The sequence below is a fragment of the Peromyscus leucopus genome, chromosome 8b, assembly GCF_004664715.2.
Source record: "Peromyscus leucopus breed LL Stock chromosome 8b, UCI_PerLeu_2.1, whole genome shotgun sequence".
NCBI lineage: Eukaryota > Metazoa > Chordata > Mammalia > Rodentia > Cricetidae > Peromyscus > Peromyscus leucopus.
The window spans coordinates 3,318,691-3,346,058 of NC_051086.1; the positions used below are offsets into that span (position 1 = coordinate 3,318,691).

The 27,368-nt window shown below is 50.6% G+C and overlaps 4 protein-coding genes and 2 non-coding genes across 8 annotated transcripts; 3 read left to right on the top strand and 3 right to left on the bottom strand.

Annotated features, from left to right (window-relative positions):
* Positions 1 to 3,181: 3,181 nt before the first annotated feature.
* On the bottom strand, positions 3,182 to 5,331 carry Rnf151 (ring finger protein 151). Its single transcript, XM_028853957.2, has 4 exons — positions 5,254 to 5,331; positions 4,722 to 4,867; positions 4,297 to 4,393; positions 3,182 to 3,693 (listed from the first exon to the last, which is right to left on the bottom strand). Exons 1-4 carry the CDS (start codon positions 5,254 to 5,256, stop codon positions 3,223 to 3,225), a joined length of 717 nt encoding a protein of 238 aa, XP_028709790.1. The 5' UTR covers positions 5,257 to 5,331; the 3' UTR covers positions 3,182 to 3,222.
* A 1,977-nt stretch (positions 5,332 to 7,308) lies between these two features.
* LOC114680822 lies at positions 7,309 to 7,435 on the bottom strand. The gene has a single exon (XR_003732827.1). It is a non-coding gene; the product is annotated as a small nucleolar RNA ACA64 (small nucleolar RNA).
* Positions 7,436 to 7,668: 233 nt separating this feature from the next.
* On the top strand, positions 7,669 to 9,583 carry Rps2 (ribosomal protein S2). The gene is made up of 7 exons (XM_028853968.2): positions 7,669 to 7,765; positions 7,922 to 8,101; positions 8,176 to 8,265; positions 8,405 to 8,512; positions 8,766 to 9,099; positions 9,284 to 9,375; positions 9,469 to 9,583. The coding sequence occupies exons 2-7, from the start codon at positions 7,925 to 7,927 to the stop codon at positions 9,547 to 9,549; spliced, it is 882 nt and encodes a 293-aa protein (XP_028709801.1). The 5' UTR covers positions 7,669 to 7,765; positions 7,922 to 7,924; the 3' UTR covers positions 9,550 to 9,583.
* LOC114680819 lies at positions 8,569 to 8,702 on the top strand. The gene has a single exon (XR_003732824.1). It is a non-coding gene; the product is annotated as a small nucleolar RNA SNORA64/SNORA10 family (small nucleolar RNA).
* An 84-nt stretch (positions 9,584 to 9,667) lies between the features above and the next one.
* Positions 9,668 to 12,004, bottom strand: Ndufb10 (NADH:ubiquinone oxidoreductase subunit B10). The gene is made up of 4 exons (XM_028853964.2): positions 11,748 to 12,004; positions 10,239 to 10,377; positions 9,983 to 10,122; positions 9,668 to 9,839 (listed from the first exon to the last, which is right to left on the bottom strand). The coding sequence occupies exons 1-4, from the start codon at positions 11,893 to 11,895 to the stop codon at positions 9,742 to 9,744; spliced, it is 525 nt and encodes a 174-aa protein (XP_028709797.1). The 5' UTR covers positions 11,896 to 12,004; the 3' UTR covers positions 9,668 to 9,741.
* A 3,358-nt stretch (positions 12,005 to 15,362) lies between these two features.
* On the top strand, positions 15,363 to 27,011 carry Rpl3l (ribosomal protein L3 like). Of its 3 annotated transcripts, none has more exons than XM_028853963.1 (10): positions 15,363 to 15,464; positions 15,907 to 16,099; positions 21,424 to 21,592; positions 23,360 to 23,495; positions 24,681 to 24,867; positions 24,962 to 25,122; positions 25,289 to 25,390; positions 26,290 to 26,385; positions 26,564 to 26,683; positions 26,869 to 27,011. In XM_028853963.1, exons 1-10 carry the CDS (start codon positions 15,462 to 15,464, stop codon positions 26,923 to 26,925), a joined length of 1,224 nt encoding a protein of 407 aa, XP_028709796.1. In that variant the 5' UTR covers positions 15,363 to 15,461; the 3' UTR covers positions 26,926 to 27,011. The 3 variants fall into 3 exon arrangements, with proteins under 3 accessions (XP_028709796.1, XP_037056627.1, XP_037056628.1); XM_037200732.1 differs by lacking the exon at positions 15,363 to 15,464 and adding an exon at positions 15,545 to 15,676; XM_037200733.1 differs by lacking the exons at positions 15,363 to 15,464; positions 15,907 to 16,099; positions 21,424 to 21,592; positions 23,360 to 23,495 and adding an exon at positions 23,674 to 23,972.
* The last annotated feature ends 357 nt before the right edge of the window (positions 27,012 to 27,368 follow it).

A 27,368-nucleotide genomic window follows, 5' to 3' on the forward strand; every position in this document is an offset into this window, starting at 1 on the left:
GTCAGCCTGGTCTACAGAGCAAGATCCTGGACACGAACCAAAACTACACAGAGAAACCCTGTCTCAAAAAAAAAAATTTTTTTTTTTTTATTAAGGAAGATTCTGGTTATGTATCCAGTTAGTTTTAGGATGGTCTGGAACTGTGTTATACTCAAGGTTGGCTTCAGGCTCAAGATCTGTTTCAGCCTCTTGAACACCCTCCATTTATCATTTAGTTTGTGTGTTATGTACTGCATGACCACCCCCTCGCCATAGCATGTGTGGAGATAGAGGACATAGAATTAGCTTTTTCCCTTCCACTGTGTAGGTTCCAGGGATGAAACTCAGGTTATCAGACTTGGCAGCAGGTTTTCAGAGAGCCATCTCTCTGGCCCAGGCCTTTTCCAGACAGGGTTTTTCTGTGTGGCTCTGGTTGTCCTGAAACTTGCTCAGGCTGGCCTTGAACTCACAGAGATCTGTCTGCCTCTGCCTCTGGAGTGCTGTGATTATAGGTGTGTACCACCACTGCCCATTTCAAGAAAATTCGTAGGACTGAAAGCACACATAAAGAAGTTGGAGGCATTTTATCTTACTGTGAATTTTAAAAATGCTTTTGGCCTGGGCATGGTTGTACAAGCCTTTATCCCCTGCACCCAGGAGGCAGAAGCAAGATATCTGTGAATTCAAGGCCAGCCTGGTCTACAGAGGGAGTTCCAGGACAGCCAGAGTTGTTACACAGAGAAACCTTGTCTCAAAAAACAAAACAAAACAATCCACAAAGCCTTTGTTTTAAACTGCCAGGGGTTTAATCTTAGGTCAGGAGGGTGAGGAAGAAGCCAGCCATCTTGGAAGTTCACCATCTTGGTTGATGATGGCTATTCTTGGTTCTCAACTTGACTACATCTGGAATTAACTAAAACCCATGGCTAGGAACACCTGTGAGGGACGTTTTCTCTTCTTTCTTTCTCTTTCTTTTCTTTTCTTTCTTTTTTTTCTTTTCCTTTTTTAAATTTTTATTTTAGTTTTTCAAGACAGGGCTTCTTTGTGTATCAGCTCTGGCTGTCCTGAGGAACTTCTTCTTAATTAAATCATTTGAACTGGGAATACCCACTTTTCATCTGGATCTTTTGAGATGGGAAGATCCACTTTTCATCTGGGCCACATCTTTTAGCAGCCTATATAAAGGACATGGAGGAAGGAGGCTTGCTCTCTGCCTGCTTGCTGGCCAGTCCTTTCCTTGTCGGGCCTACTTCTTTGGGGTTCTGGCATATACTGAAGACCAGCTGAGACATCCAGCCTCATGAACTGAACAACTACTGGGTTATTGGACCTTTCATTGGTAAACAGCCATTGTGATTAGCTGAACCACAGCCTTGTAAGCCATTCTCTCTCTCTCTCTCTGTCTCTCTCTGTCTCTCTCTCTCTTTCCTAATCCCTCACAGAAATGAAAATATTATAATGTGTGGTACCTGGAGACACGGCTCAGCAGTTTAGAGCACTTTTTTTTTTTTTTTTTTTAAGATTTATTTATTTATTATGTATACAGAAGAGGGCGCCAGATCTCATTACAGATGGTTGTGAGCCACCATGTGGTTGCTGGGAATTGAACTCAGGACCTCTGGAAGAGCAGTCAGTGCTCTTAACCTCTGAGCCATCTCTCCAGCCCTGAGCACTTGTTTTTGAAGAGGACCTGGATTTCATTCCCAGCAATCACATGGTGACCCACAACCATCCATAACTCCATTTCCAGGGTAGCCAATGCTCTCCTCTGACTTCTTAGGGCACCAGGAATGCACATGGTTCACACACAAACAGGCAAGGTAAAATATTCATACACTTCAAGACGGTGGTGGAGCACACCTTTAATTTCAGCACACAGGAGGCAGAGGCAGGAGGATCTCTGAGTTTGAGGCCAACCTGGTCTACATAGTGACTAGTTCCAGGACAACCATGGCTACCCAGAGAAATCCTGTCTCAAAACAAAACAGCAATAACATTTATACACATGAAATAAACCTAAAGAGATAAGCTTGTGGCCAGGCATGGTAGTACATGCTTTAATTACAGCACTTGGAAAAGGGAAGAGGATCCTTGTTTGAGACCAGCCTGGTCTACATAATGAGTTTTAGGACAGCGAGAACTACATAGAGATCCTGCCTCCACAGGGGTAGCTTGTCTTCTGGAAAGAGATTTCAAATTCTGAAAACTTGTCAGATCACTTTACAAGATGCTACTGAAGCCCACATAATGATGAGTCAATCACTGGAGGAACCACACCTTTTTTTTCCTCCTGTATCTATGTCTGTGGAAGCCAGAAGAAAACATAACGTCCCCTACAAGAACTAGGATGTTACTGATGTTATTGGGTATAGCCATGTGGGTGCTGGGAATTAAACCTGGGAATAAAATCCAGGTAGATCAGTCAGTGTTTTTTTCTTTTTTCTTTTCTTTCTTTCTTTTTGTTTGTTTTTGAGAAAGGATTTCTCTGTATTGATAGGCTGGCCTCAAACTGGGAGATTAGCCTGCCTCTGCCTCCCGAGTGCTGGGATTAAAAAAATGTGTGCCACCACTGAATCACACAGCTTCTTCTCCCTGCCTCCCCCCTTTTAAGATTTATTTAGGGCGGTGGTGGCGAATGCCTTTAATCCCCGTACTCAGGAGGCAGAGCCAAGCAGATCTCTGTGAGTTCGAGGCCAGCCTGGGCTACAGAGCTAGGTACCAAAACAACACAGAGAAACCCTGTCTGGAAAAAAACAAAACACAACAAAAGATTTATTTATCATGTATACAGTGTTCTGCTTGTATGCACCCCTGCAGGCCAGAAGAGGGCACCAGATCTCATTACAGATGGTAGTGACCCACGATATGGTTGCTGGGACCTGAACTCAGGATCTCTGGAAGAGTAACCAGTGTTTTTAACCTTTCAGCCATCTCTTCTACTCTTAGTTTAAAGTTTTGAGTCATTTGTGTCACCAGCTAGGAAGCGATTAGGCTGATAGAAAAGCCATTGGAAGAAAAATGGGTTAATGAGTAAGCAAACAGCTTTGCAGAATCTGCTCAGTGGTAGACCCAGTCAGAGAAAAAACAAAAACAAAACAAAAAACTTCACAGAGTCTGGGAGAACAGTCTAGGGAAGGTAAGGCCAGTGCCTGATGTGGAAGGTCAGCAGGGGTGACAAGGACGACAGAGCATGCCTAGGACGTGAGGTGGGTCAGGCCTGGGCTCAGCGTTTATTTAACTCCTTTATAAGACACCTTGGCCCTGCACACCCCACATCTCAGCCTCCGGGGCAACCTCAGTCTCCTGAGCCCTGGAGCTCAGAAGCAGGGAGTCATCCTCCAGGAAGTCGCCCAGCTGTGCCAGCTGCCGGCGGATGAAGTTGGTGGTGCGGTGCACCTGGCGCACACGCCCCAGCAGGCTCAGCAGCAGGGTCCGGTTGCGCTCGTGGCGCTGGACCCAGGCATCACGTAGCTCACGGTAGCAGTTGTGTTGCTCGCCCTCCGCGGCAGCCAGAGTGGCTCCACAGCCTAAGGGGCAGCGCTGCTGGCCACCCTGCTGGCAATGCTGGCGGTGCTCATCGAGGACCCCACGCAGAACCTGCGCGGTGCAGCCCTCGTTGGGGCAGGCCATCAGCTCGAAGGGGCAGGAGTTTTGGTGGCCCTTGCGATGAGCCAGAGGGCATGTCACCAAGCAGCCAGCTTCCGCATTCTTGCACTAGGGGGTATAAGAAAGCTCGGTGTGAATTAAACTGGGTTAGGCATTGCCACCTGGGGCTCCCATATAGCCTCTAAACTGTGATATCCCCCGACTGACTATGAAACAAGGGAACTCGGGAGCCTCCTAAGGTTTTTATTGGTTTGTAGAGACAGTGTCTCTGTAACAGCCCTGGCTGTCCTGGAACTCGCTCTGTAGACCAGGCTGGCTGGGCTCCTCCGACTCAGAGATCAGCCTGCTTCTGTCTCCCCAGTGCTGGGATTAAAGGCGTGCGCCACTCCACCTCACTGCTTGCTAAGCTTTTGTGATTCCATTTTGTAAAGCTAGAGGGTTGAAGAGTCATAACGGCTAGTGCACCAGGCACTTCATCCCCGAAATTTTTTTATACTCCCCACATGACACCAGACGTTCCAAGGAACCCAGAAAGGATAAGCAGCTGTCTGGTGGCATAGCAAATGGTAGACCCATGATGCACACTCTTTAACCGTGTCTATGACCTTGGGCCCGTCCTTGGTTCTGACAGAAGGCTTCTTTTTGCCCCCTCTCCTGCCCCTGCCCCACCCCCTGCCGGGAGGGAGGACGGGAGTGGATGCTCTGTGCTACCTTGACTTGTAGGCGGCCAATGGTTTTCCGGAGTTTGTTCACTTGGACCATCTTTCTCCTTTTCACCTCTTTTCTACAGCACGGACAGGTGTTTTGTCTAGAAAGAGGTATCAGTGTGATGTTGGAAGTGGAAGAGGGAAGGTGGAAGTCACATGCCTGCCGGAGCAAGCCTTCATGGGGTGACCCAGCTGGTCCCTCCTTTCTGGCTGGAGGGGCCATGAAGGGGACCCTACAGTGAGGATTTGGCTCCCAAGCTGAGGCTAGGGACTTCAGACCACAGAGAGTGAGGCACACATTCTTAGTGTCCCAGATTTTGCGGCCGAGTCTTCTAGCCACTGGAACCCAGTTTTTGGAAGACCTTCCCACTCTCGGCTGCAGGAGTTGCCCCCTAGCCTCCCCCCACCCTCCTGGATTCCCAATGGCACCTGGCTAGCCACTGGAGGATGCACTTTTTGCAGAAGATGTGACTGCATGGCAGCCTCATTGGCCTCTTGAGAACCCCATGGCAGACGGAACACAGGAAGTTGCAGTCAGGAGGGCTGGCAAAGAGGTTGAGATCGTACCCACCACTCTGCAAAGGCCAGGTCAGCGTTAAGGCCTGGATGGGACCAGGCTCCAAGCCCCTGCCCCGAAGCACTCATACTAGCAAGATATTGCAGCCATCTTTTGGTAGGGAGGCAGGCTACATTTAAAAAGTCAAGTATAGCCTGCAGGGGCCGGCCCCCACTTCAAGGCTGAATCTGTGGGGGTCGATTCCCCCAAGATTTGCCAACATTTGACTGAAGAAGCTGGAATAACTCCAGGTTATACCACCTAGAGACAAGGAAGATTTTCTTGTCCCATAAACGAACTGTCATCCATTCTCAGAGTGAGATAGCATTGATTCCTAGGCAGCTAGGCAGCTGTCTAGGAATTGAGCACTTATCTCAGAGCTGGTGGAAAGGGCCAGGGGCTCACCATGATCTGTGTCTGGACGGCAGCTCCACTGAGGCTAAGGACGCAGGAGCCTCCATTTCACAGTGCATGTGGCCCGACATCACAGTGGCATTGTCTAGCTTGGGCCAATCACAGCTCTGGTCCAGGGCCCATTGGGACCTTGTAGCCACCTACCCTTTGCCTTTCCCTCTGAAGGTGAGTGGTAAGGTAACTCAGGAGTCGTCTTTGGACTCTCTCCCTTGCCTTGGTTGTGGCTGACTTCTAGGGGCTGGTTCCCCAATGCCAGCAGGTTCCCAGGGACTGCAGCTCCTCCACTGGTCAGTTTAGATGTTGGCCTTCTCCACTAACATCCCTTCACCAAGGACTAAGCCCAATAGGAGGCCCATCCTGTCTGTGAAAGAGCCCAGAGGTTTTTCAATTTAACTGTAAGAAAGGCCTTGGGAGCCTGGCAGTGGTGGTACAGGCCTTTAACCCCAGCGCTTGGGAGGAAGAGGCAAGTGGATCTCTTTTTGAGTTTGAGGCCAGCTTGGCCTACAGAGTTCCAGGATAGCCCGGGCTGTTATACAGAGAAACTGTCTTGAAAAACAAAAAACAAAACAAACAAACAAAAAGCCTTGGGGAGATAAGACTTTTAGTATGCATGTTGTATAATTTTGTTTTGTTTTTCTTTGACTATAATATGGTCTCTATATTGGTATAGAGATCACTTTGGCCAGATAATTTATAGTAACTAAGCTTCAGGCCATCTTGGGAGATGCCAGAGTATACATGAAGTAACTAAAAAGGCCGCTCCATGATATAGTTTCCATGTCATAACCTTTGATGGGGTAGGCCTTTGCTGTTTTGGGGCCACACACACTCAGTAAGCTGAATAAATACTGGTTCACGAAGCTTAACTTCAGTGGACTCATACTTTGGTGATTACTGGTGCCCTATTTGGGGTGAATAGATAGATGTCTCTCATCAAAAAAGGCCAACACATCCCTTCAAGTTTACTTTTTGCCTAGGTGGTCACCGCTTAAGAAAATTTTAACTATGTACATATAGGTATGATTTGTCTGCACATTGGCCTGTGCATTTGAGTGCAGGTACTATGGGGGGCCAGAGTCACGAGCTGGAGTTAGTCCTCTGTAAGAGCAGCAAGTACTCCAGCTGAGCCACCTCTCATCTGTTCTAGAGACAGGGCCTCACTACTGTCACCTCGGCTGGCCTGGAACTCTTTATGTAGAGCAGGCCTGCCTCTGCCTCTCCAGCTCAGGCAACCACAGCCAGATCCTGAACACTGAAGCCACAGGAAGCTATTGTCGCATCCTTGTTAGTGATCACTTTAGATCAGGACACTTTACCTGCTTGTGTGCACATTACACCTGGAGCATGTGTACAAGACAAGGTCTAGCCCAGCTCAAAGTTGTCACATACAAACTTGTATTTGTGTAGTGTCTAAATCAGTAGGCAGCTCAGGTGTAATCCCAGCATTTGGAAGGCTGAAGCGTGACTGTTAAACTCCATGCCCTCATTGAATACACAGCAGGACCCGGTCTCAAAAGAAAAAAAAAGGGGGGGGGGTTGAGTATTTAGCTCTGTGGTAGAGCGCTTGCCTAGCAAGCCCAAGGCCCTGGGTTCGGTCCTCAGCTCCAGAGGAAAAAAGAAAAAAAGGGGTGTGGGGGGGTGCTAGAGATGGCTCAAAACCGTTGTTCTGAGGACCTGGTGTTTGGTTCCCATCAGACACATGGAGACTCTCAACTATAGCAAACTCCAGTTCCAGGGGACCTGACGTCTTATGACCATGGGCATCAGGCACGCACATGGTGCATATACCTACATGCGGCGAAATAAAACACATTTAACACACCCGGCTACGACTGCATCTTCCACCCAGACTGACAGGAACCCTCCAAAACATACGTACACGGTAAATTAAGTTAAACCATTTTATTTGAGAAAAGTGGACACCAGAACCCTGCCGTTTTCGTGGACGAAGCGGCGGCCGCCTCCAGATCCAGTGGAACCTGTGGAGAAACGACACTGTTAGGATCGATGCCACAAGCCGGGACGCGGGAGCGGCGAGGCGATTCGGAGTGTAGGGGCCTGGGTTTCACCCTCCCACACTGGGGCAGCGGGCGGTGAGCTTAGGCCTCTGTGGCTCTGGGCGCCGAATCTCACCTCCGGCCACAGTCAAAGCCGAAGATGATTTTCAACGAACGCCCATTTACCGGGCCAACAGCGAACGCAGCATGAGAGCGATGAGGCGCAACCTACCTGGGCCAGGGAGCAGCACCGCGCACCCACGATCACTAGGAGGCCTGAAAGGCGCCGGGCAGAGCCTTTATAATCCCTTCCAGGCGGCGTAGGTTTCGGCTTCGGCGAGAGACTATGCGCAGGCGCAGGAAGAACGTGGCGGGGGCGGGACAAGACGCAGCCAATTACAGCCTGCGGGTGAGCTGCACGCGCAGTCGAGATATCGCGGCGCTTTGGTGCCCTATAAAAGCCCCCTTCCGCGCAGCCTCGCTCTTCTTCTTCTTCGGGAAAACACGTGAGTCTGTGTTACTGGATTCTGGCTTTGGGGCCTGGGCCGTGGACATCCGCGGGCATCCGCACGGGGACACCCTTGGGCGGGGGTCCCGTATCGGAACCCCAAGTGACCGCAGGGCTTAGGACGCTGCTGATTTGCCTCCTTTTGTCTCTGTAGCAAATGGCGGACGACGCCGGTGCAGCGGGAGGGCCCGGAGGACCCGGGGGCCCAGGACTAGGAGGCCGCGGCGGCTTCCGCGGAGGATTCGGCAGCGGTCTTAGGGGCCGCGGTCGTGGTCGAGGCCGTGGCCGTGGTCGAGGCCGCGGGGCTCGTGGAGGTAAAGCTGAAGACAAGGAGGTAGGTCTGGGCTGCGGGCGGGGTCGGCCGCGCGCTCAGCAGGAAGCCGGCTTTTGACTGATGTCTTTCTGCAGTGGATCCCCGTCACCAAGCTGGGCCGCCTGGTTAAGGACATGAAGATCAAGTCCCTGGAGGAGATCTACCTGTTCTCCCTTCCCATTAAGGTACAGACACCTCGGTGCTGAAACATCGTTTGGGTGGGAAGGTGTCACATGCGTTGTCGGGATGAAGTGAGGACGACTTGCAGTAGTCTCCTCTTTTCTGTCTAGCGACAGGAAGCTCTGAACATGTTTCCCGTTTTAGGAATCCGAGATCATTGACTTTTTCCTGGGCGCATCTCTAAAGGATGAGGTTCTAAAGATCATGCCAGTGCAGAAGCAGACTCGGGCTGGCCAGCGGACCAGGTTCAAGGTATTAAGTCTGTTCTTTGGCAAGGAGGAAATGTTTAAACAATGTAACTGAGCAAAACTCTCTCACTCTGCATAGTTACACTAGGTTTCACCCGTGTGACTTTCGTACCGGGAGAGAGAGAAAAAGAGTTCCTCAAGTACTTTTGATTGGCCTCACAGTGGCCTCTCTTGCCTAGAGGAGCACCACAGGTCCTGGTTGGGATATGCCGGTTCTGTGAGGTACTGGTAGCCATTTCATCTAAGTATTTTCACAGGCTTTTGTCGCTATTGGGGACTACAATGGTCATGTTGGTCTTGGTGTGAAGTGCTCCAAGGAAGTAGCCACTGCCATCCGAGGGGCCATCATCTTGGCCAAGCTGTCCATTGTCCCTGTGCGGAGAGGCTACTGGGGGAACAAGATTGGCAAGCCCCACACTGTCCCGTGCAAAGTGACAGGCCGCTGTGGCTCTGTGTTGGTGCGTCTCATCCCTGCCCCCAGGGGCACTGGCATCGTCTCTGCTCCTGTGCCTAAGAAGTTACTGATGATGGCCGGTATTGATGACTGCTACACGTCAGCCAGGGGCTGCACTGCCACCCTGGGCAACTTTGGTAGGTAGCTCACACAGTTGCTGTGGCCTCTGCTCTGCTGGGTCACACCAACCTAGTGTGTGCTTGGCTTATTTTTAAGGGAGAGGTGGTCTTCTCCGTTCCTAGGAGTGCAACAGATCCTTAGTGGGAGGGACTTAACTGCACAAATCAAACCACCACCCTTACCCTTCTTACTGTTTTCCAGCCAAGGCCACCTTTGATGCCATTTCCAAGACCTACAGCTACCTGACCCCCGACCTCTGGAAAGAGACTGTGTTCACCAAATCTCCTTATCAGGTATGCTGATTGAGCTGGTGGTGTGTTGGCTGCTTTGGCTTTCTTAAGATTAGGGGATATGTTGTATTAATGATGTTCTACTTCTCTTTTTAGGAATTTACTGACCATCTTGTGAAAACCCACACCAGAGTGTCTGTTCAGAGAACCCAGGCTCCAGCTGTGGCCACCACATAAGGGTTTTTATACAAGAAAAATAAAGTGAATTAAATCTGTTAATGTTTGTTTGTTTCTTTTTTTTTTTGGTGACCCATCTCCCCCATGGTTGGTGAAATGAAGAGGACAAAGCTATGCATTTAATGGACACCAAAAACCAGGCAGAGTACACCCAGTCACTTTATTTCTGCAATGTAACGAGTTCTTGGAGTCTTAGGCAGCAGCCTTGGCAGCTTTTCTCTCTTCCAGCATCCTTTGCTTCTGCTTTGCCAGGCACTTTCTGGCAGAAGCATAGGCTCCCAGGTCATAGTCTGTAGAAGAGATAGGGTATAAAGCTTCTTACGGGCAGGGGGATCTGGGCAAGGTTTTAGTGGCTGGGAAAGCAAGACTTCAAACACTGGTGATAGCGGAGGAAAAGCAGAGGTCAGGGTTGGATTCAGGCTGGGTTACTCACAGCGGTCATGGAAGGCCTTAGCCACCTGGTTGAACTGCTCCAGTTCCTTGGCACAGTTCTGCTTTGAGCTCTCTCCTTCTCTCTGATGACAGGCCTTAAGCCTCTCCTGGATGATGTTGACAATCTCCTGGTCAACTTTGCTGAAAGAATAAAGAGAGTTCCTGTCTCAATTTGAAAGACTCAGCCCAGGAGTGTGGGTCCTTTCAGGGGTGTGGACTGGATAGCACCAGTCAGTGGCTGCCTGCTGTGCACTTACTAGTCCCTTTTCCATTGCATCTCGGCCTCATAGATACACGTGACGTCACCCTCTTGGCACTCTGTGAGGTCCGGCACACGTCGGTATTGCCGGTGATAGTAGTAGATTTTGTTCTTGGCATGCTGTCGCTCAATGAACTCTGTGAAGAGAACACCTCAGACTCAAGGCCTGTCATCTTAGACTTTAGGGGGTCTAAAGTTCTATCAAGGACTGGCTAGAGAGGTTAACAGGTATCACCTTCAGTTGCATGAGATCTCACCTCACGCCTCCAACCTTACAGGGTAGGTCCTTATGTAGAAAAGACAACTCTGTTAGGGTTGAGAACAGAGGGGTTGAGGCAAGGAAGCTCCATCAGGAAGTCAACAAGACCCAATGTTTTCCACTGGTAAGTTAAAGAGCCGAGTTCACACATTCAGACATTCTAAGACGCTACCAAAATATGGAGCTGACCTTACTGCAGTAATGCACCTGGGGCTGGCTACAAAACCTCCACCTTCCTAACCCAAGGACCACCTGTAAACCAGGGGCAGTGATCCAAGCTACTGGGAAGCTGACAACATATTTGCTCTGTTGTCCTGGACAACAATGAAGATGCTGTCTCACAAAGATAGTCCATAAACTATAATCAGATCCTCAACATTTGGAAGAGGGAAGAGCAAAAAAAAACACCTGAGCATGCTCTGCACCCCAAATGCTGGACAAATGGGCCGCCGAATCGACTGGACAAAATGCCCAGCAGGCTCCAGCTGTTCACCAAGCTGGCAAACAGGACCACCAAAGGTTGAATGGAGCATTCTCTGGGACCAGGGATAAAGAGCACAGCCATTTAAAACACCACTTTGCACGGGTGACACTGTGGCCCAAAGAGAACGAATGAGTACCCTGACCATGCAGATGGATAGCAAATCGTCCATTTCAACAAGGGCTTACTGATCGGCTACTTGTGCACACTTAGCAAAGCTCCCTGGTGATGGGCTAGATTTCAGACCACTACTGTTTTGTTTTCAAGACAGGGTTTTTCTGTGTAACCCTGGCCGTCCTGGAACTCGCTCTGTAGACCAGGCTGCCTTCGAACTCAGTCACCTGCCTCTGCCCCCCCAGTGCTGGGATTAAAGGCATGTGCCACCACCACCAGGCTTCCGGCTACCACCGTTTAAAAGAGCGACCAGGGTCGAGGGTTATGGGGCAGGCTGTAGTCCTGGGGAAAAGTGGCCGAAGGGAGGTCTTGGGGAGTGGTCTGGGGTGCAGCGGGGAAACAAAGGTGACGACTCGGTCCCGGGGTGTCTCGGATACAGCAGAGGGTGTCCTAGGTGCACTGGGGAGGTTAAAAGATCATTTGGAAAAGAAAGAAATAAAACGAAAAAGAAAAAACAGTCAATTTGGACTCGGGGGCTCTGGATGCGGGACAGCAACGTGCAGAGGGTGGTGGTTCCTGGGGACGGCTACTGGACGTGGGATCCGTGGGGTACCAGGATCTCCACTGAGCGGGCGCAACCCTAGACCCTGTACCTCTCACGAGGGTCACGGGCCGGTCCACGAAGATGTCGAAGGCCTTCGTAAAGTAGGTCAGGGGGTTGGGGAGCGAGGTTTGTGGTGAGGGAGCCGGCGTGCGGCGCGGGGGCTCGGGGTACACATCCTTGTCCCAAGAGTCCGGCATGGCTGCAGCAAGCGCTGGCCTCCGACCTCCAATTCGCTCCGCGTCGGGACCAGCTCGGCCTGCCGAGGACGCGGGGACCTCTACGCCTGCGCGGAAAGGCGGCCCTGCGCCTGCGCAGTAGGTAGTCGCGGGGCACCATGGGATCGTGGCTCGCCTCTCGGGCACCCCCTTGTGGTTCCCAGCGCTATTGCACAGTGGCGTCCCGGTTTAGTTGGATAGAGTTCACCAGATGCCAGGAAATGCTTTGCTCTGACCTAGCAGCTAAGGTAGCAGGGAGCAAGGTGAACACGGCTTGGTAAGAGAACACACACAAATCAACGAATAATAGAAACATCAAACGCCCTCACTACTCCAGGAAGCCATTCTAGACTGCTCAGACCTCTGGCCTATTCAGGGCTCTGCTGGGGGGTGCCCGTGAACCTGGGGGCTTCTCTGAAGAGGCGGGGCTTGTCCCGGTGTAGTCCATGAAGGGAAAAGGGTCTCCTACCCTAGGCACAGAGTGCTTTGCTCTGCTTCTGGGAGTTCTGTTCTAGTCCTGAGCGCTTGTGCCCCGAGTTGTTCACTGTCCGGGACTGCACTGCCCGAACTCTGAGTTTATGCATTTAGGACTGGTTTTGCAGCCTGAGCAGTGGAATTCCTCACCTATCTGTCATTTTGGTGCTGGTCACCTCTTGCCAGTGTTGGGGACTAAGAACATAGAGCTATCAGCTGCAGTGACTTACCAAATCGAGTATTACCCAAAAATCAGTTTATGACATCGAAGTCAGACCCACAAATCTTAACATTTGGTAGCATAGAATCTTAGTATCTAGCGCAAAGCCACTATCCCTGAGGGACTCGGTGATTCTACAACTATAGAACTATGATTCTGTAACAATAGAATCTTGGGATTGAAAAATAACACGGGGTGGAGGCAGAGGCACGAGGATCTCCGAGTTCCAGGCCAGCCAGGACTACACTGAGAAATGCTGTCTCAAACAAAACAAAACAAACAAACAAAAAAACAAAACAAACAAAAAAGAAAAAAGATAGTTGGCACAGTGGCACAAACCTGTCGTAGGAGCTACACAAGGGGCTGAGTTGGGATGATCATTTGAGTCCAGGAGTTCAAGACCAGTTTGGGAAACCAGATATGTATGTTCACGCCTATAAGGCTGCCTGCCATTTTGGTGGTTGAGGTAGAATTGCCCAGAATTCAAGGCCAGATATGCTATAATTTGAGATCTTTTCTGAAAAGAAAAAGAAGGGGCTGGGTAGGTGGCTTAGCAGTTGCGAGGTCTTCCAGAGACTCTGGGTTTGACACCCGCCACTCAGTTTGTAACCAGCTGGCTCCAGTTCCAGAGGTGCTGGTGCCCTCTTCTGGCCTTCAAGGACACCAGGCACACAAATGATGCACAGATATACATGCAGGCAAAATACCCGTACACATAAGATAAAATTTAATTAAAAACCAAAAAAAGGGATCTGGGCAGTGGTGGCAAATGCCTTTAATAATCTTAACACTCGGGAGGCAGAGGCAGGTGGATCTCTGTGAGTTTGAGGCCAGCCTGGTCTACAGATTGAGTTCTAGGACAACCAAGGCTACACAGAGAAACACTGTCTCAAAAAACAAAAAAAGAGAAAAAGCCAGGAGGGGATGATACATGCCTTTAAGCTCAGCGCTTGTGAGGCAGAAGCAGGCTGATTCTGAGTTCAAGGCCAGCTTGGTCTACAGAATGAGGTCCAGGACAACCAGGGCTGCACAGAGAAACCTGGTCTCTAAAAACCAAAAGGACTTTTATAATTTGCTAGGCAGTGGTCACAAATGCCTTTAATCCCAGTATTTGGGAGACAGAGGCAACTGGATCTCTGAGTTTGAGGCCAGCCTGGTCTACAGAGCTAATTCCAGGACAGCCAAGGGTAGATAGAAAAACCTTGTCTCCAAAAACCAAAAACCAAAAACCAAAAACCAAACCAAAGCAAACCAAAACAAAGAAAGAAAGAAAGAAAGAAGAACAGAGCTAGCAGTATAGCTCAGTTAATAGAGTGCTTGCCTAGCATGCACAAGGCCCTGGGTTTAATCTCCAGCACAGCATAAACCAGTCATAGTAACACACAACTATAATCCCAACACTTGCACTGCAATGTGGAGGCAGGAGGATCAGAAACTCAAAGCCATCCTCAGCTATATACCAAGTTCTGGGCCAGCCTGTGGTACATAAGACCTTGTCACAAACAAAGACGCAAAGAAACATGAAACCAAATTTATTCAAGTGGCTGTTCCGGCTAGTTGTTGTTTTTTTTTTGTTTTTTTTTTTTTTTGTCAACTTGACACAAACCAGAGTCATCTGAGAGGAGGGAACCTCAACTGAGAAAATGCTTCCATCATATTGGCCTGTAGGTAAGCCTGTAGGGCACTTTCTGGATTAATGACTGATGTGGGAGGGTCCAGCCCATTGTGGGTGGTCCTGGGTTCTATAAGAAAGCATGCTGACTCAGCCATGAAGAGCAAGCCAGTGAGCAGCATTCTTTCAGGCCTCTACTTCAGTTTCTTTCTTTTTGTGTAGCCCTGGCTGTCTTTGAACTAGCTCCACAGACCAGGCTGGCCTCGAACTCACAGAGATCTGCCTGCCTCTGCCTCTCAAGAGATGCTGAGATTAAAGGCATGTGCCCAGCTTCTACTTTAATTTCTGCCTTCAAATTTTTGACTTGAGTTCTGCCTCGCTTTTCCTCAATGATGGACTGTGATCAGGTCTTGTAAGCCAAATAAATGCTTTCCTCCTCAAGTTGCTTTTTTTTTTTTGGTTTTTCGAGACAGGGTTTCTCTGTGTAGCTTTGCACCTTTCCTGGAACTTACTTGGTAGCCCAGGCTGGCCTCGAACTCACAGAGATCCGCCTGCCTCTGCCTCCCGAGTGCTGGGATTAAAGGCATGCGCCACCACCGCCCGGCTCAAGTTGCTTTTAATTATGATGCCTTAAAGGTTTTTTAATTTATTTTGTGTATGAGTGTTTTGCCTGCATGTATGTCTTTGCCCGAGGTCAGAAGAGGATGTCAGATCCCCAGGAAATGGAGTTACAGACAGTTGTGAGCCACTATGTGGGTGCTGGGAATTGAACTTGGGTCCTTTGGAAGAGCAGTCAGTGCTCTTAACTGCTGAGCTATCACTCCAGAATCAATCATGGTGTTTTTATTGCAGCAACAGAGAACTCTAGCTTACAACTCTCAGGGCAGGAGACCTCTTTCCCAGACTCAGATTTTCCTTCTGGCTGTGGCCTGAGGACAGGACCCCTCCTCCCGTCACAGTGGTCCTGTTCTTTAAGAGTCACCACCCAGTCTCCAGGACCATGGAAGATAAAATGCCATCCCTAGTCCCAGGTGTTCTTACCACTGCAGGCTGCCCATTCAATGCCCATCCGATGCCCCTCCTAGGTTTGTTCCTGGCACCAGAGGCCATGCTGGCTACAGGAGCCAGCCAAGAAGCCTGCCAGGTGCTAAATCTGGGATCTGGCAGTTGAGTGTTCTGGCCTTGTCATTCGACCTCTGGTGCTTGGTGGGGAGGCCCCTTCCTGACCTGCAGGGACCGGCCATGGTCAGTGGGCTGGGGCTACACCCTGAACAAATTGGCATTCCAGGGGAGGGGGAAGGGACAGTCTTGGATCTGTGAGGAATGGGTCTGAAGAGAGAGCAGAGGGCCAGGGCTATGCTTTTGGGCCTAGGCGGGGCATGAGGAGGAGAGGTCACAGTAGCCACCTGCCCTGGACATACTCCCTTACTGTCTTGGACCCATCCAGGTCTTGCCAGGTCGAGTTCACAAGGGCAGGAAACCCGAGGTTGTAGAGACCCCATCCTTAGCCTCTACATCATCTGCATTCTGTTCTTTTGGAGATGGATGGGGTAGCACTGAGGACCCCCTGGATCTCTCCCTCAGGCCTCTAGCCCACATTGTATTTGGGGATATTGAGTCGACTGGATCATCCTGAAGCCACCCCTAGGGAGACCCCAGTTCTGAACTCCTTTTCTCTTACCCCTAGTCCCACCGGAAGTTCTCTGCCCCTCGACATGGACACCTGGGTTTCCTGCCCCACAAGAGGAGCCGGAGGCATAGAGGCAAGGTGAAGAGCTGGCCTCGGGATGACCCCAGTCAGCCTGTGCACCTCACGGCTTTCCTGGGCTACAAGGCTGGCATGACCCACACCCTTCGAGAAGTGCACCGCCCTGGACTCAGTGAGTCACTGAGGGGGACGCGAGGCGGTATGGGGGATGGAATCTTGCAGATGATAGGAGCCAGAAACTGTTCTTGTGGTCCAAGTGAAGCCACAATCCCAGAAAAGATGATGTCCTGTGCGTGGGGATTGCTCTTAGGACAGGCGGGATCCGTGCAGAACTTGATCCAGCCCTGGCCATGAGCAATGCCTGGAGAGAGGGGTTTCTGACAGTTGAGGCATGGAGAGGCTAGGAAGTGGTCTCAGGTAGTTAGTAAGTGGAGCTACTGGGATTCAAAGTGGGCACCCTCGTGGGGCGCAGGACTGTAATCCTAGCTACTTGTGATATTGAGGCAGGAGGATCACAAGTTCAAGGCCAGCCTGAGTAACTTAGTTAGCCTCTGTCTCAAAATAAAGGTTAAAAAAAGATTTGGGGATGTGGCTCAGTAGTAGAATGTTTATCTTGTATGCTCAGAGTCCTAGGTTCAATTCCCAGTATTGCTGAAAATAATATAACAGACATTTAAAAATTGGGTTACCCCATCTTTCTTAAAGCCTCCTGTGTAGTGTCTGTCTATAGGACTTTAGAACACATATTTTAGGAGAGCTAGGTTACAGATGTGGATTGCTGTGTGACAGACGTTCCATCCTGCAGGGAAACCCCTTAAACAGGAAGGTAAACAACTCAAAATAGTTCAAGAAAGTCCGAGAAATCGACCAGATTCACTAGGCCGCTCCCTGCAGGAGTAAGCAATAAAAGTTGAGCATCCCCCTTCAGAGGGGCAGAACTGACCTACAAAGAAAACTCTCGGACATCTGGAAGAAGCAGGAAGCTGTGGAGCTGCCTGGAAGATGTTAAGATGAGAATAAGATGAGAATGTGCTTTAGACTAGAGTCAAGGCCAGGTGGTGGTGGCGCACGCCTTTAATCCCAGCACTTGTGAGTTCGAGGCCAGCCTGGTCTACAGAGCGAGATCCAGGAAAGGTGCAAAGCTACACAGAGAAACCCTGTCTCGAAAAACAAACAAAACAAAACAAAACAAAAGACTAGAGTCAATTGGGAAGGACACTCCAACATGCTGAGATGCCTGTGGGCTGTGTGATGTGCTCCAGGTTTCCAGCTTTGGCCACCTGTCACCCATGCTGGAGTGGGCTTTGGTGATGCAGCTGTCTTTGAGTCATTTCTGCTCCTGTAAGTGACCCCTCACCCATATTCCTGTAAGTAACCCCAGTACAATTCATTGGTCCACCAAGTTGGACTTTGGTGGTATCCGTACTTTGATCTGTTGTGGAGTAATGTGAGCCTAGTGTCCCCAGAAAAAGTTTTGTCCCACAAGATATAGTTCAACCCTTTATACTGTTTACCTTGGTTTGCTGTTAGCAGACTCAGTTTTAATTATGCATGTGTGTGTATGTTTGTATGGGAGTATGAGCACATGAGTGCAAGTCCGCAGACACCAGAAGAGGGTGTTAGAGATCCTGGAGCTAGAATTGAAGGTGGTTGTGCTATCTAATTTGATGTCACATTGACACAAGCTAGTGTCATTTGGGAAGAGAAAACCTTAACTGAAAAAAAAAAAAGCCTCCATAAGAATGGCCTGAGGTGTATTTTAAAAAAAATTAATGATTGATGTGGGAGGGCCCAGCTCACTGTGAGCAGTGCCATCCCTAGACTGGTGGTCCTGGGTGCTATAAAAGAACAGGCAGAGAACAAGCCAGTAAGCAGCACTCCTCCATGGCCTCCGTTTCTGTTCTCGCCTCTAGATTCTTGTCCTGCTTGAGTTCCTACTCTGACTTCCCTCAGAGATGGAATGTGACCCGAGAGTTGTAAGTTGAAATAAACCCTTTCTTTCCCAAGTTACTTTAGTCATGAGGTTTTATTACAGCAACAGGAAACACTAAGCCGGCCAGCGTGTGTGCTAGGAACCAAACTTGGATCTTCTGAAAGAGCACTGTGTGTGTGTGTGTGTGTGTGTGTGTGTGTGTGTGTGTGTGTGTGTGTTTTCTGAGACAGGGTTTCACTGTGTAGCCCTGGCTGTCCTGGAACTCACTCTGTAGACCAGGCTGGCCTCGAACTTGCAGAGATCTGCCTACCACTGCCTCTTGAGTGCTGGGATTAAAGGCACTACCACCAGCTGGGTCAGTCTTTGTTTTTGATGTAGGGTCTCCTTATAGCACAGGCTTGAAACGGTCCCTCTGCCTGTCTCCTGAGTGCTAGGATTATAGGCATTTGTACTGTGTACATTCAACTTCCCTACGTTCTGTTGCATGCATGTATGTGTCACTTGTGGAAATTTGTATACCTGCTGCCTGTTGTGTGACAGACTTTTCCTGGGGAGATGCAACACACACACACACACACACACACACACACACACACACACCCCTACTCACTCTAGATAGGGAGCTCATGGCAGACCAAACTCCAACTTGATGAATCAATACGTTTTACTGGGGTTACTTAAGGAATATGGATGAGGGGTTACTCACAAGAGCTGGAATGACTCAAAGAGAGCTGCGTTATCAAGGCCCACCCCAGCATGGGTGACAGGTCACAAAGCTGGGAACCTGGAGCGCACAGCACAGCCTGCAGGCAACTCACTAGGTCGGAAAGTGGCCTTAACAGGTGGCTCAGTCCGTTTGAGCTCTTCTTCCAGGCAGCTCAGCCTCTCGCTCTTGCTCATTTCTCCTAGGCTTTTGGGCTGGGCTGGGCTGTTTCCAGTTGCTTGGCTTGTCTGAGAGTTTGCTTTGCAGTGTGGCTTGTCTGAGTGTGATGCTCAGCAGCCTTCCATGTTTATATACTCTTGGGGAGTGAGGGTCCTAGTGAATCTGGTCAGTTTCAGGGACTTCATGAAGTTATTTGGAGTTGTTTATTTATTTGCTGTTTGACTACGGTACTTGAAGTATCTCACCTTCCCTTAGAGTGTTCTGGTGTTTGTCCTCCCTGTAAACACCTCTCTTTGTTGAAAATAGATTCTTGGGGCTGGGGAGATGGCTCAGCAGTTGTGAGCACTGGCTGCTCTTCCAGAGACCTGGGTTCAACTCCCAGCACCCACATGGCAGCTCACAACTGTCTGTAACTCTAGTTCCAGATGATCTGGCATCCTCACACAGACATACATGCAGACAAAACACCAATGCACATAAAAATAAATCTTTAAAACAAATAGATTTTTTTTTTCAGTTTTTCAAGACAGGGTTTTTCTCTGTAGCCTTGGCTGACCTGGAACTGGATCTGGCCCTGAAACTCATAAGAGATATACCTGCCTCACGTGCTGGCATTTAAAGGCATGTGCCACCACTGTCCAGCTCAGCTCCTTTTTTTTTCTTTTTTTTATCAGTAGTATTTGATTTTACCTAGGTCCCTGGGCTGTCTAGTCTCTGGTTCTTGGTCACCCTGGCAGTGTCAGGTATGGATTCCATCTAGTGGAGTGGGTCTTTTTTTTTTTTTTTTTTTTTTTTTTGGTTTTTCAAGACAGGGTTTCTCTATGTAGCTTTGTGCCTTTCCTGGAACTCGCTTTGTAGACCAGGCTGGCCTTAAACTCACAGAGATCCACCTGCCTCTGCCTCCCAAGTGCTGGGATTAAAGGCATGCGCCACCACCGCCCGGTTTAGTGGAATGGGTTTTAAGTCAAATCAGACATTGCTTGATCATCCCACAGGCTTGGTGCCATTTCCCTTGTGTGTTTTGCAGGTAGGACAGCATTGTACATCTAAGGTTTTATGGCTGGGTTGGTGGTAAATATCTTGTCTTAAGAAGTTGATCTCTGAGCTGGGCATGGTGGCACGTGCCTTTAATCCTAGCACTCGGGAGGCAGAGGGAGCAGGATCTCTGTGAGTTTGAGGCCAGCCTGGTCTGCAAAGCAAGTTCCAGGTCAGCCAGGGCTACACAGAGAAACACTGTCTCAAAAAACCAACAAAAAAGAAAAAAAAAAAAAGTTTCCCTCTCCCTGGGTTTTTGTTTTGTTTTTGAGACATGTTTCTTTGTGTAACCCTAGTTGTCCTTGAACTCATTCTGTAGACCAGGCTGGCCTTGAAATCAGAGGTCAACCTGGCTCCTAGTGCTGTGATTAAAGGCATTCAACACCCTACCCAGCTCCCAAAAGGTTTTTTGTTTTGTTTTGAGACAGGGTTTCTCTGTGTAACAATTCTGGCTGCCTGAAACTCACTTTGTAGACCAGGCTGGCCTCGAACTCACAGAGACCCTCCTGCCTCTGCCTCCTGAGTGCTGGGATTAAAGGCGTTCGCCACCACCTCCTGGCTCCAAAATGGAAGGTTTTAACCTAGGACAGTGGTCCTAGACTTGTGGGCCTTGACCCCTCCTGCAGTCAAACAACCCTTTCACAGGGGTTGCATATCAGATACCCTGCATATCAGATAGTTACAATTCGTAACAGTAGCAAAATTACAGTTATGAAGTAGCAACGAAAATAATTTTATGGTGGGGTCACCACAACCTGAGGAACTGCATTAAAGGGTGGAAGCATTAGGAAGGCTGAGAGCCACTGATCTGGGAGGAAACTAGTACACCACACTACCTAGTGCAGATGCCCAGCACCCCTACCCTGGTGTGCCCTAGGCTGTCCTGAGATAGCCACATCCTCTCTGGCCCTCTCCAGCCCTTAGCAATGCTCTGTTCTCTACCCTCCTGCTACAGAGAAGCCCCCTCCCTCCTTCCTGTGCGGAGGTGTGCAGGGCCACCTTCCCTGCTTCCGCTCTCCTCTGTGCCTGGTGTTTCCTCTCCTGCTGTCTCGGCTCTCCCGCCCTCGCTCTCCCTCTCTCCTTCCTTCTTTCCATCTCCATCTCCCTCTTTTCTTTCCTTTATTCCTTCCTTCTCTTCCTCTTTCCCTTCCTTCTCTCTCCTTCCCTCTCTCTCTTTCTTTCCTTGCTTCCTCCCTCTCCTTTCTTCCAGTTTCCTTCCTTCTTTCATTTTGAGAACATATATTTCAGTTGAGCATGGTGGCCGATGCCCATCATCCCAACACTTGGGAGGTCAGGGCAGGAGGATCACAAATTCAAGGCTGTCCTCAACTACATAGCAAGTTCAAAGCCAGCCTGGGCTACAGGAGATTCTCCCTCAAAATAAACCTAAATAAAACAAAACCCCATGATGAAACCCATGGCAGCCTAAGACTATCCATGAAATGATGGGTTTCTAGGTTTCCCTAGTGCTTATGACATTACATTTAGAATTATTAAAAGTAAAATAAGATTATGGTGGTCTAACTGCAGTCAGCTGGGCAGCAGCTCCGTCTCTTGGGCTGCCTGAGTAGTTGGCCCTCTTGCTCCTCTCCCCATTGGGGAGGCTGAGAAGGTCTCCTCAACTCTCATTCCTTGGTCTAAACAGAAATTTCCAAGCGAGAGGAGGTAGAAGCTGTGACAATTGTGGAGACACCGCCATTGGTGGTGGTGGGCGTGGTGGGCTACGTGGCCACTCCCCGAGGTCTGCGGAGCTTCAAGACCATCTTTGCCGAACATCTCAGTGATGAGTGCCGCCGACGCTTCTACAAGGATTGGTGAGAGCCTAGCTCCAGCTGGGCTGGAGCAGTGAAGGGAGGGGGAGCCTAGCCCAGGCAGAGAGTATGTACGGTGCCTTCAGCTCAGCAAGACAGGAAGGAGGATTAGAGAGCTGGAGAGGACCCTGGGATCCAGAAATGGGAGGAATCGAATATTCAGATCTTCAGGGCTGGGCTGGCGGGGTGACTCAGGGGCTTGCTGCCAAGCCTGCCAACCTGTGTAGATCTCCGGGATAGGGCGGGAGGGGAGAACCGGCTCTTGAGTTGTCTGTCCTCTGACCACCCCACGTGTGCAGTATGGTGTTTGTACACATATACACACTATGTATAAAAGTAAGTGTAAAAAATTTAAAATCAGGCTGGGGAGGTGGCTCAGAGGTTAACAGCACTGGCTGTTCTTCCAGTGGTCCTGAGTTCAATTCCCAGCACCCACATGGTGGCTCACAACCATTTGTAATGAGATCTGGTGCCCTCTTCTGACTTGCAGGAATACATGCAGGCAGAACACTGTATACATAAATAAATAAATCTTAAAAAAAAGCATCCAAAATTTAAAATCATCAGGGTTATTATATTCATGGGGCTAATTTGATGAAATTTCAGAATTGACCTTTGTGTACTAGAAGCCAAAGTAAAAAGAAAAACAGCCAACTAAGAAGTTCTTACAATGCTGGGCAAGGTGGCGCACGCTTTTAATCCCAGCACTCAGGAGGCAGAGGCAGGCAGACCTCTGTGAGTTCGAGGCCAGCCTGGTCTACAGAGTGAGTTCCAGGACAGTCAGGGCTACACAGAGAAACCCTGTCTCGAAAGACTAACAAAACACCACCACCACCACCACCACCACCACCACCACCATACACACACGCGTGCACACACACACATGCACATGCACACGAGCGCGCGCACGCGCGCGCGCACACACACACACACACACACACACACACACACACACGCACCCACGCACACACACACTGGCCTTTTTAGGCCTCTGACCTTCTGTGGAACTAAGTCTTGAAAGGGAAGGCCCACCTCCCTGTCTAGGGAACTTCATTCCTTCAATATCTTATGGAGACGTGGGCCCAGCCCTCCCCTTCTGTGGGAATTAATGAACAGGAGCCCTAGCATCGGTGCAGGACAGTATGACCAAGGGCGAGTTGACTGACATCTTGAGTCCCTTGCATGCCATGGGTAGGTGAAGGGTGTAGAGTGCCACCGCTGCTCCTCCCCTCCCCCAAGTGACTGGCGAGCATCAAGGATGCTGTTTTTACTGTTTGTATCATGAATTTGCTCTTCATCCAGAGTTTAGCCTCTGGGAACTGTGGCCTCTTCATCTCTAGGATAGGGCTCATCATTCTTCCTACCTTCTAGAGCCCCAGTGAGGGTTGGGAAGGGTGTCTGCCTAACTGGAGGCACAGCATTTGCTCACGGTGTCTGAAGGAGGCATTAGCGGTTTTTAAATAGATATTATTGCTGGGCACATGCCTGTAAAACCCCAATACTTTACAAGGATCAGGAGTATTAGTCCAGCCTGGGTGACATAGTGGGACCCTCTTGAGACACCCACACCCACACACATAGAAAGAGGAGAAGCGGGGAGGGAGGCAGGGAGGGAGAGAAAATGATTAGGAATGGTGACTGGGAACATCCCAGGCTCTGAGGGAGGTCCTAGGCCAGGGCTCTTGCTTGGTGGGCTGCAGGTAGGGTGAGGCAGGCAGGGCGATGCAGGAGCTCCCCGGCTGGGGCTTGAGCCCTCTGTGTGTGGCTCAGGCACAAGAGTAAGAAGAAAGCCTTCACCAAAGCCTGCAAGAGGTGGCGAGACTCCAGCGGCAAGAAGCAGCTCCAGAAAGACTTTGCCGCCATGAAGAAGTACTGCAAGGTCATTCGGGTCATTGTCCACACCCAGGTCAGTCCAGCCCCCATCCTCAGCCCATCCAACTTTCGGGTGCCTCCTCCCATCCCCCACCTCCAAATGAAGTGCTCTGACAAATGTCAGCTCAAAAATAGCAGCAGCCCTGGGAACGGGCTCAAGATCTGGCCCGCTACCTCCCTAGCCACTCTTGTCCCAGAGTTGAGAGGTCACTGGCAGAGATGTCTCATGTCAGTACCATCAACAGCTAGAGTGTCCCATAGACAACTCAGGTACTCAAACGTCCTGAAAGGCTCGAGTCTTCAGCCAAAAGTCCAGCATGGAGAATTGGCTGTACCTGGGGTCCAGCTTGATGGTGACTGAAATTTAACCGGAACAGTCATTCTGGAACTTTCCTATGCATCTTGTCTTCAGCGAAGTAGTCCCCAGCAGCAACCCTGTCCCCACTCCTCCTGGGCACCTCCCTGCTCTCTGAACACAGGCTCTTGTTACACTCATGCCTGCAGCTCACGGGTAAGTGAGTCAGGGCTTGACCTCTAGGGGCCATGGGGGCAGGGGTCACACTCATCCAATTCCCCTGTGGGCCCAGGGCTTAACATAGTAGGAGCTCTGCAAATACTTTCTGAACACTATGCTGTGATCTAACTGGTTGGTGTCTTTCCACTTGTGTGTCCTCTTAGCCTGTGATGCTGATAGCAGCCAGAGCATTGTTGAACGGTCTAGTTAGCAACTTAGAGTTGGGAGAATGTTGGAGCCCAGTCCTCCACCTGCCTGGCTCTGGCACCCTCCAGCTCTCATCTGGCCAGATTGTCCCATCAACCTTCCAACGTCTTGCCTGACACAGGGCCTTTTCACATGCTGCTTCTGCCTCACAAACTCACTCGGATCTTTGCCTAGAGACTTTTTGCTGTTAATGGTCATTTCCTCAGAGAGGCCCTCCCCGACCGTTCTACCTGAGAGCTGCCCGTCATTATTGGAACACCGAGCCCTCTCCAAGAGTTTACTTGGCTTTTATCTGTCCTCAAAGGAGATGGTGGGACTCCCTGAGATATGGGACGCTGTCTGCCTCAATCTGTGCTGTACCTACAGCAGCCAGCGTGTGGCAGGCACACAGTAATGTCTGTGAATACATACACGTGGGGAAGACCTCAGGTTACCAGTGGGCTAGCCTCCTGCAGGCGCGTGGGGCTTGTGAACCGACCTCCCCGCTGTGTCTTGCAGATGAAGCTGCTGCCCTTTCGGCAGAAGAAGGCCCACATCATGGAGATTCAGCTGAACGGTGGGACTGTGGCCGAGAAGGTGGCCTGGGCTCAGGCACGGCTGGAGAAGCAGGTGCCTGTACACAGTGTGTTCAGCCAGAGCGAGGTCATCGATGTCATTGCTGTCACCAAGGGCCGGGGTGTTAAAGGTAGGGCCTGGTACAGACGGTAGCTCCAGGGAAGACTGTTTTGGGAGGGCGGGGCTAGAGTGGCCTCTTAGCCTCCAGCCCTTCCTACCTACAGGGGTCACTAGCCGCTGGCATACCAAGAAGCTGCCGAGGAAGACCCACAAAGGCCTGCGCAAGGTGGCCTGCATTGGTGCCTGGCACCCTGCCCGAGTAGGCTGCTCCATCGCCCGGGCTGGGCAGAAGGGTTACCACCACCGTACAGAGCTGAACAAGAAGGTGTGTCTGTAGCTCCGAGGGGTCTCTAGTGCGACTCAAACACTGACGGGGTTCAAGAAATATCATTACTAGTTCCAGAGTCTGAGCATCTGTGCTGGGGGTGTGTGTGCGGCCATGTTTCTGGCCCAAAACTCACCTCTGGCCCCTACTGATGTTTTCCTGGTAGATCTACCGAATTGGCCGGGGGCTGCACATGGAAGATGGGAAGATGGTCAAAAACAACGCGTCCACCAGTTATGATATCACTGACAAGTCGATCACACCATTGGTGAGGCCAGATGGCCAGGCTACAAATGGGGTCTAGTGGGAGCTGGGGGCAGGCCCTACCTGGGTGCTAGTCTGCAGCAAGAGTTCCATTATCTATGCTCCACAACTGGATAGTGGCCCCTCCCCCACTAGATTCAGGGTCTTGGCCGGAGGTCAGTGATGGGAGGCCTGATATGATATGATATGAACAAGCACTCGGAAGCCCCAATTCTTGTTTGTTCCTGCACCCTTCATACCTGCAGAGAGGAGAAATGCATACAGCAGTAGCCCATGCTGGCCTCCGACTCCCAATATATAGCTGAGGATGACCTTGAAATTCCGATCCTCCTGTTTTTCCCATCTGAGTGCTGAGAGCATATGGGTATGCCACACACCCTATTTTTTGCTCTGTATAGCCCTGTCTGTCCTGGAACTTGCTCTGTAGACCAGGGTGGCCTTGAACTCTGAGGTCCTCCTGCCTCCTCCCATGTGCTGGGATTAAAGGCTTGTTCCACCATGACCGACTAACACCCTGTTTTCTAATGTGGTGCTCAGGATCGAACATAGGACCCCGTGCACGCTAGACTAGCATTCTTCCAACCGAGCCGGGGACTCACTGTTACCCAGGCTAGCCTTCAACTCTTACGTGATCCTGCCGGATTGCTGCCTCAAGTGTTCCAGGGTTACACCACCATGCTCAGCATCCCCAAACTTCTGAGCCCCAGTGTCCCCCACAAAAAGGCATATTGTTAAGTGAGATAAGACAGGAAGAATACTTAGTATGTGGCTCAGATGCTGCTGCCCTGGAGTGAGCCAGTGTGAGGTATTGTCCCTGAACCCTGGGGTCTGGGCATGGGGCTCCTTCTTCTCACGGCCCCCTAACTGTCTGCCCTGCCCTGGATTTGCTCTGTCTCCCTGTAGGGTGGCTTCCCCCACTACGGGGAAGTGAACAATGACTTCGTCATGTTAAAAGGCTGCATTGCGGGTACCAAGAAGCGGGTGATCACACTGAGGAAGGTGAGTGCCGCAAGGCAAGCTGGTTAGTGGGCTCCAGCTGCCTGTTCAGTCCTTTAGCCTGCTCGGTGTGGGCTGGGTTGCTGGGAGAGTAAAGGAAGGGGTCTGGCAGGAGCGAGCGAGCGACTGAGTCCTTCTTGGTGTGGGCTCTCCATCCTTGACATCTCTCTTGGATTCCCAGTCCCTCCTGGTGCACCACAGCCGCCGGGCTCTGGAGAATATCGAGCTCAAGTTCATTGACACCACTTCCAAGTTTGGCCACGGACGCTTCCAAACAGCGCAGGAGAAGAGGGCCTTCATGGTGAGCTGGTCCCACCTGTTCTCTGGGTCTCAAAACTCCGTATCCCGCTTGTTTCGGGGAGGAACTGGAAGAAGGGTGTTTTTAGGGGCTCATAGAGCAGGCCCTGGGTAGCCCTGGTGACGGTCGTGGGCAGTGTTTGACTGACTCTGTGACTAACGATCCTCCTGTCCCCCTCCCTTAACCAGGGCCCGCAAAAGAAGCATCTGGACAAAGAGAAGCCGGAGACCTCGGGAAACATATAAGATGCCTGGAATGGAGCACACTTGGGAGTGCTCCTGCTGCCTGTCCTGTCCTTTTTGTCTAATAAAGTCCTGAGGCAACTCTTTAAGCCTGGTTCAGAGGTTGCGGAGGGGGCGCGGGGCGCCAAAAGGAGGACCGACATCTCAGGGCGCCAGGTTTACCGCCGGATTAGGGCGGGCTAGGGATGCAGCTGAGTGGATGTGTCTCCACTCCAGTTCCGCGCCATTACCCCCGGGGGTCTGTGGTCCAACAGCTCGACTGAAACTGCCCGAGTCCGGGCCTCTGCTGCAGGAGACGCGCTCCGCGGAAGAGGCTCCCCGGGCGGGGCCTTCTGGAGGCGGAAGTGGGAACCTGGTTCCCGGGAGGGATTAGTTGGATGGGTGGGGTTTAGGGCCTACCGGAGGAGAGACTCGTCGAGGGCGGGGCTTCTAGAAGGCGAGTAGTG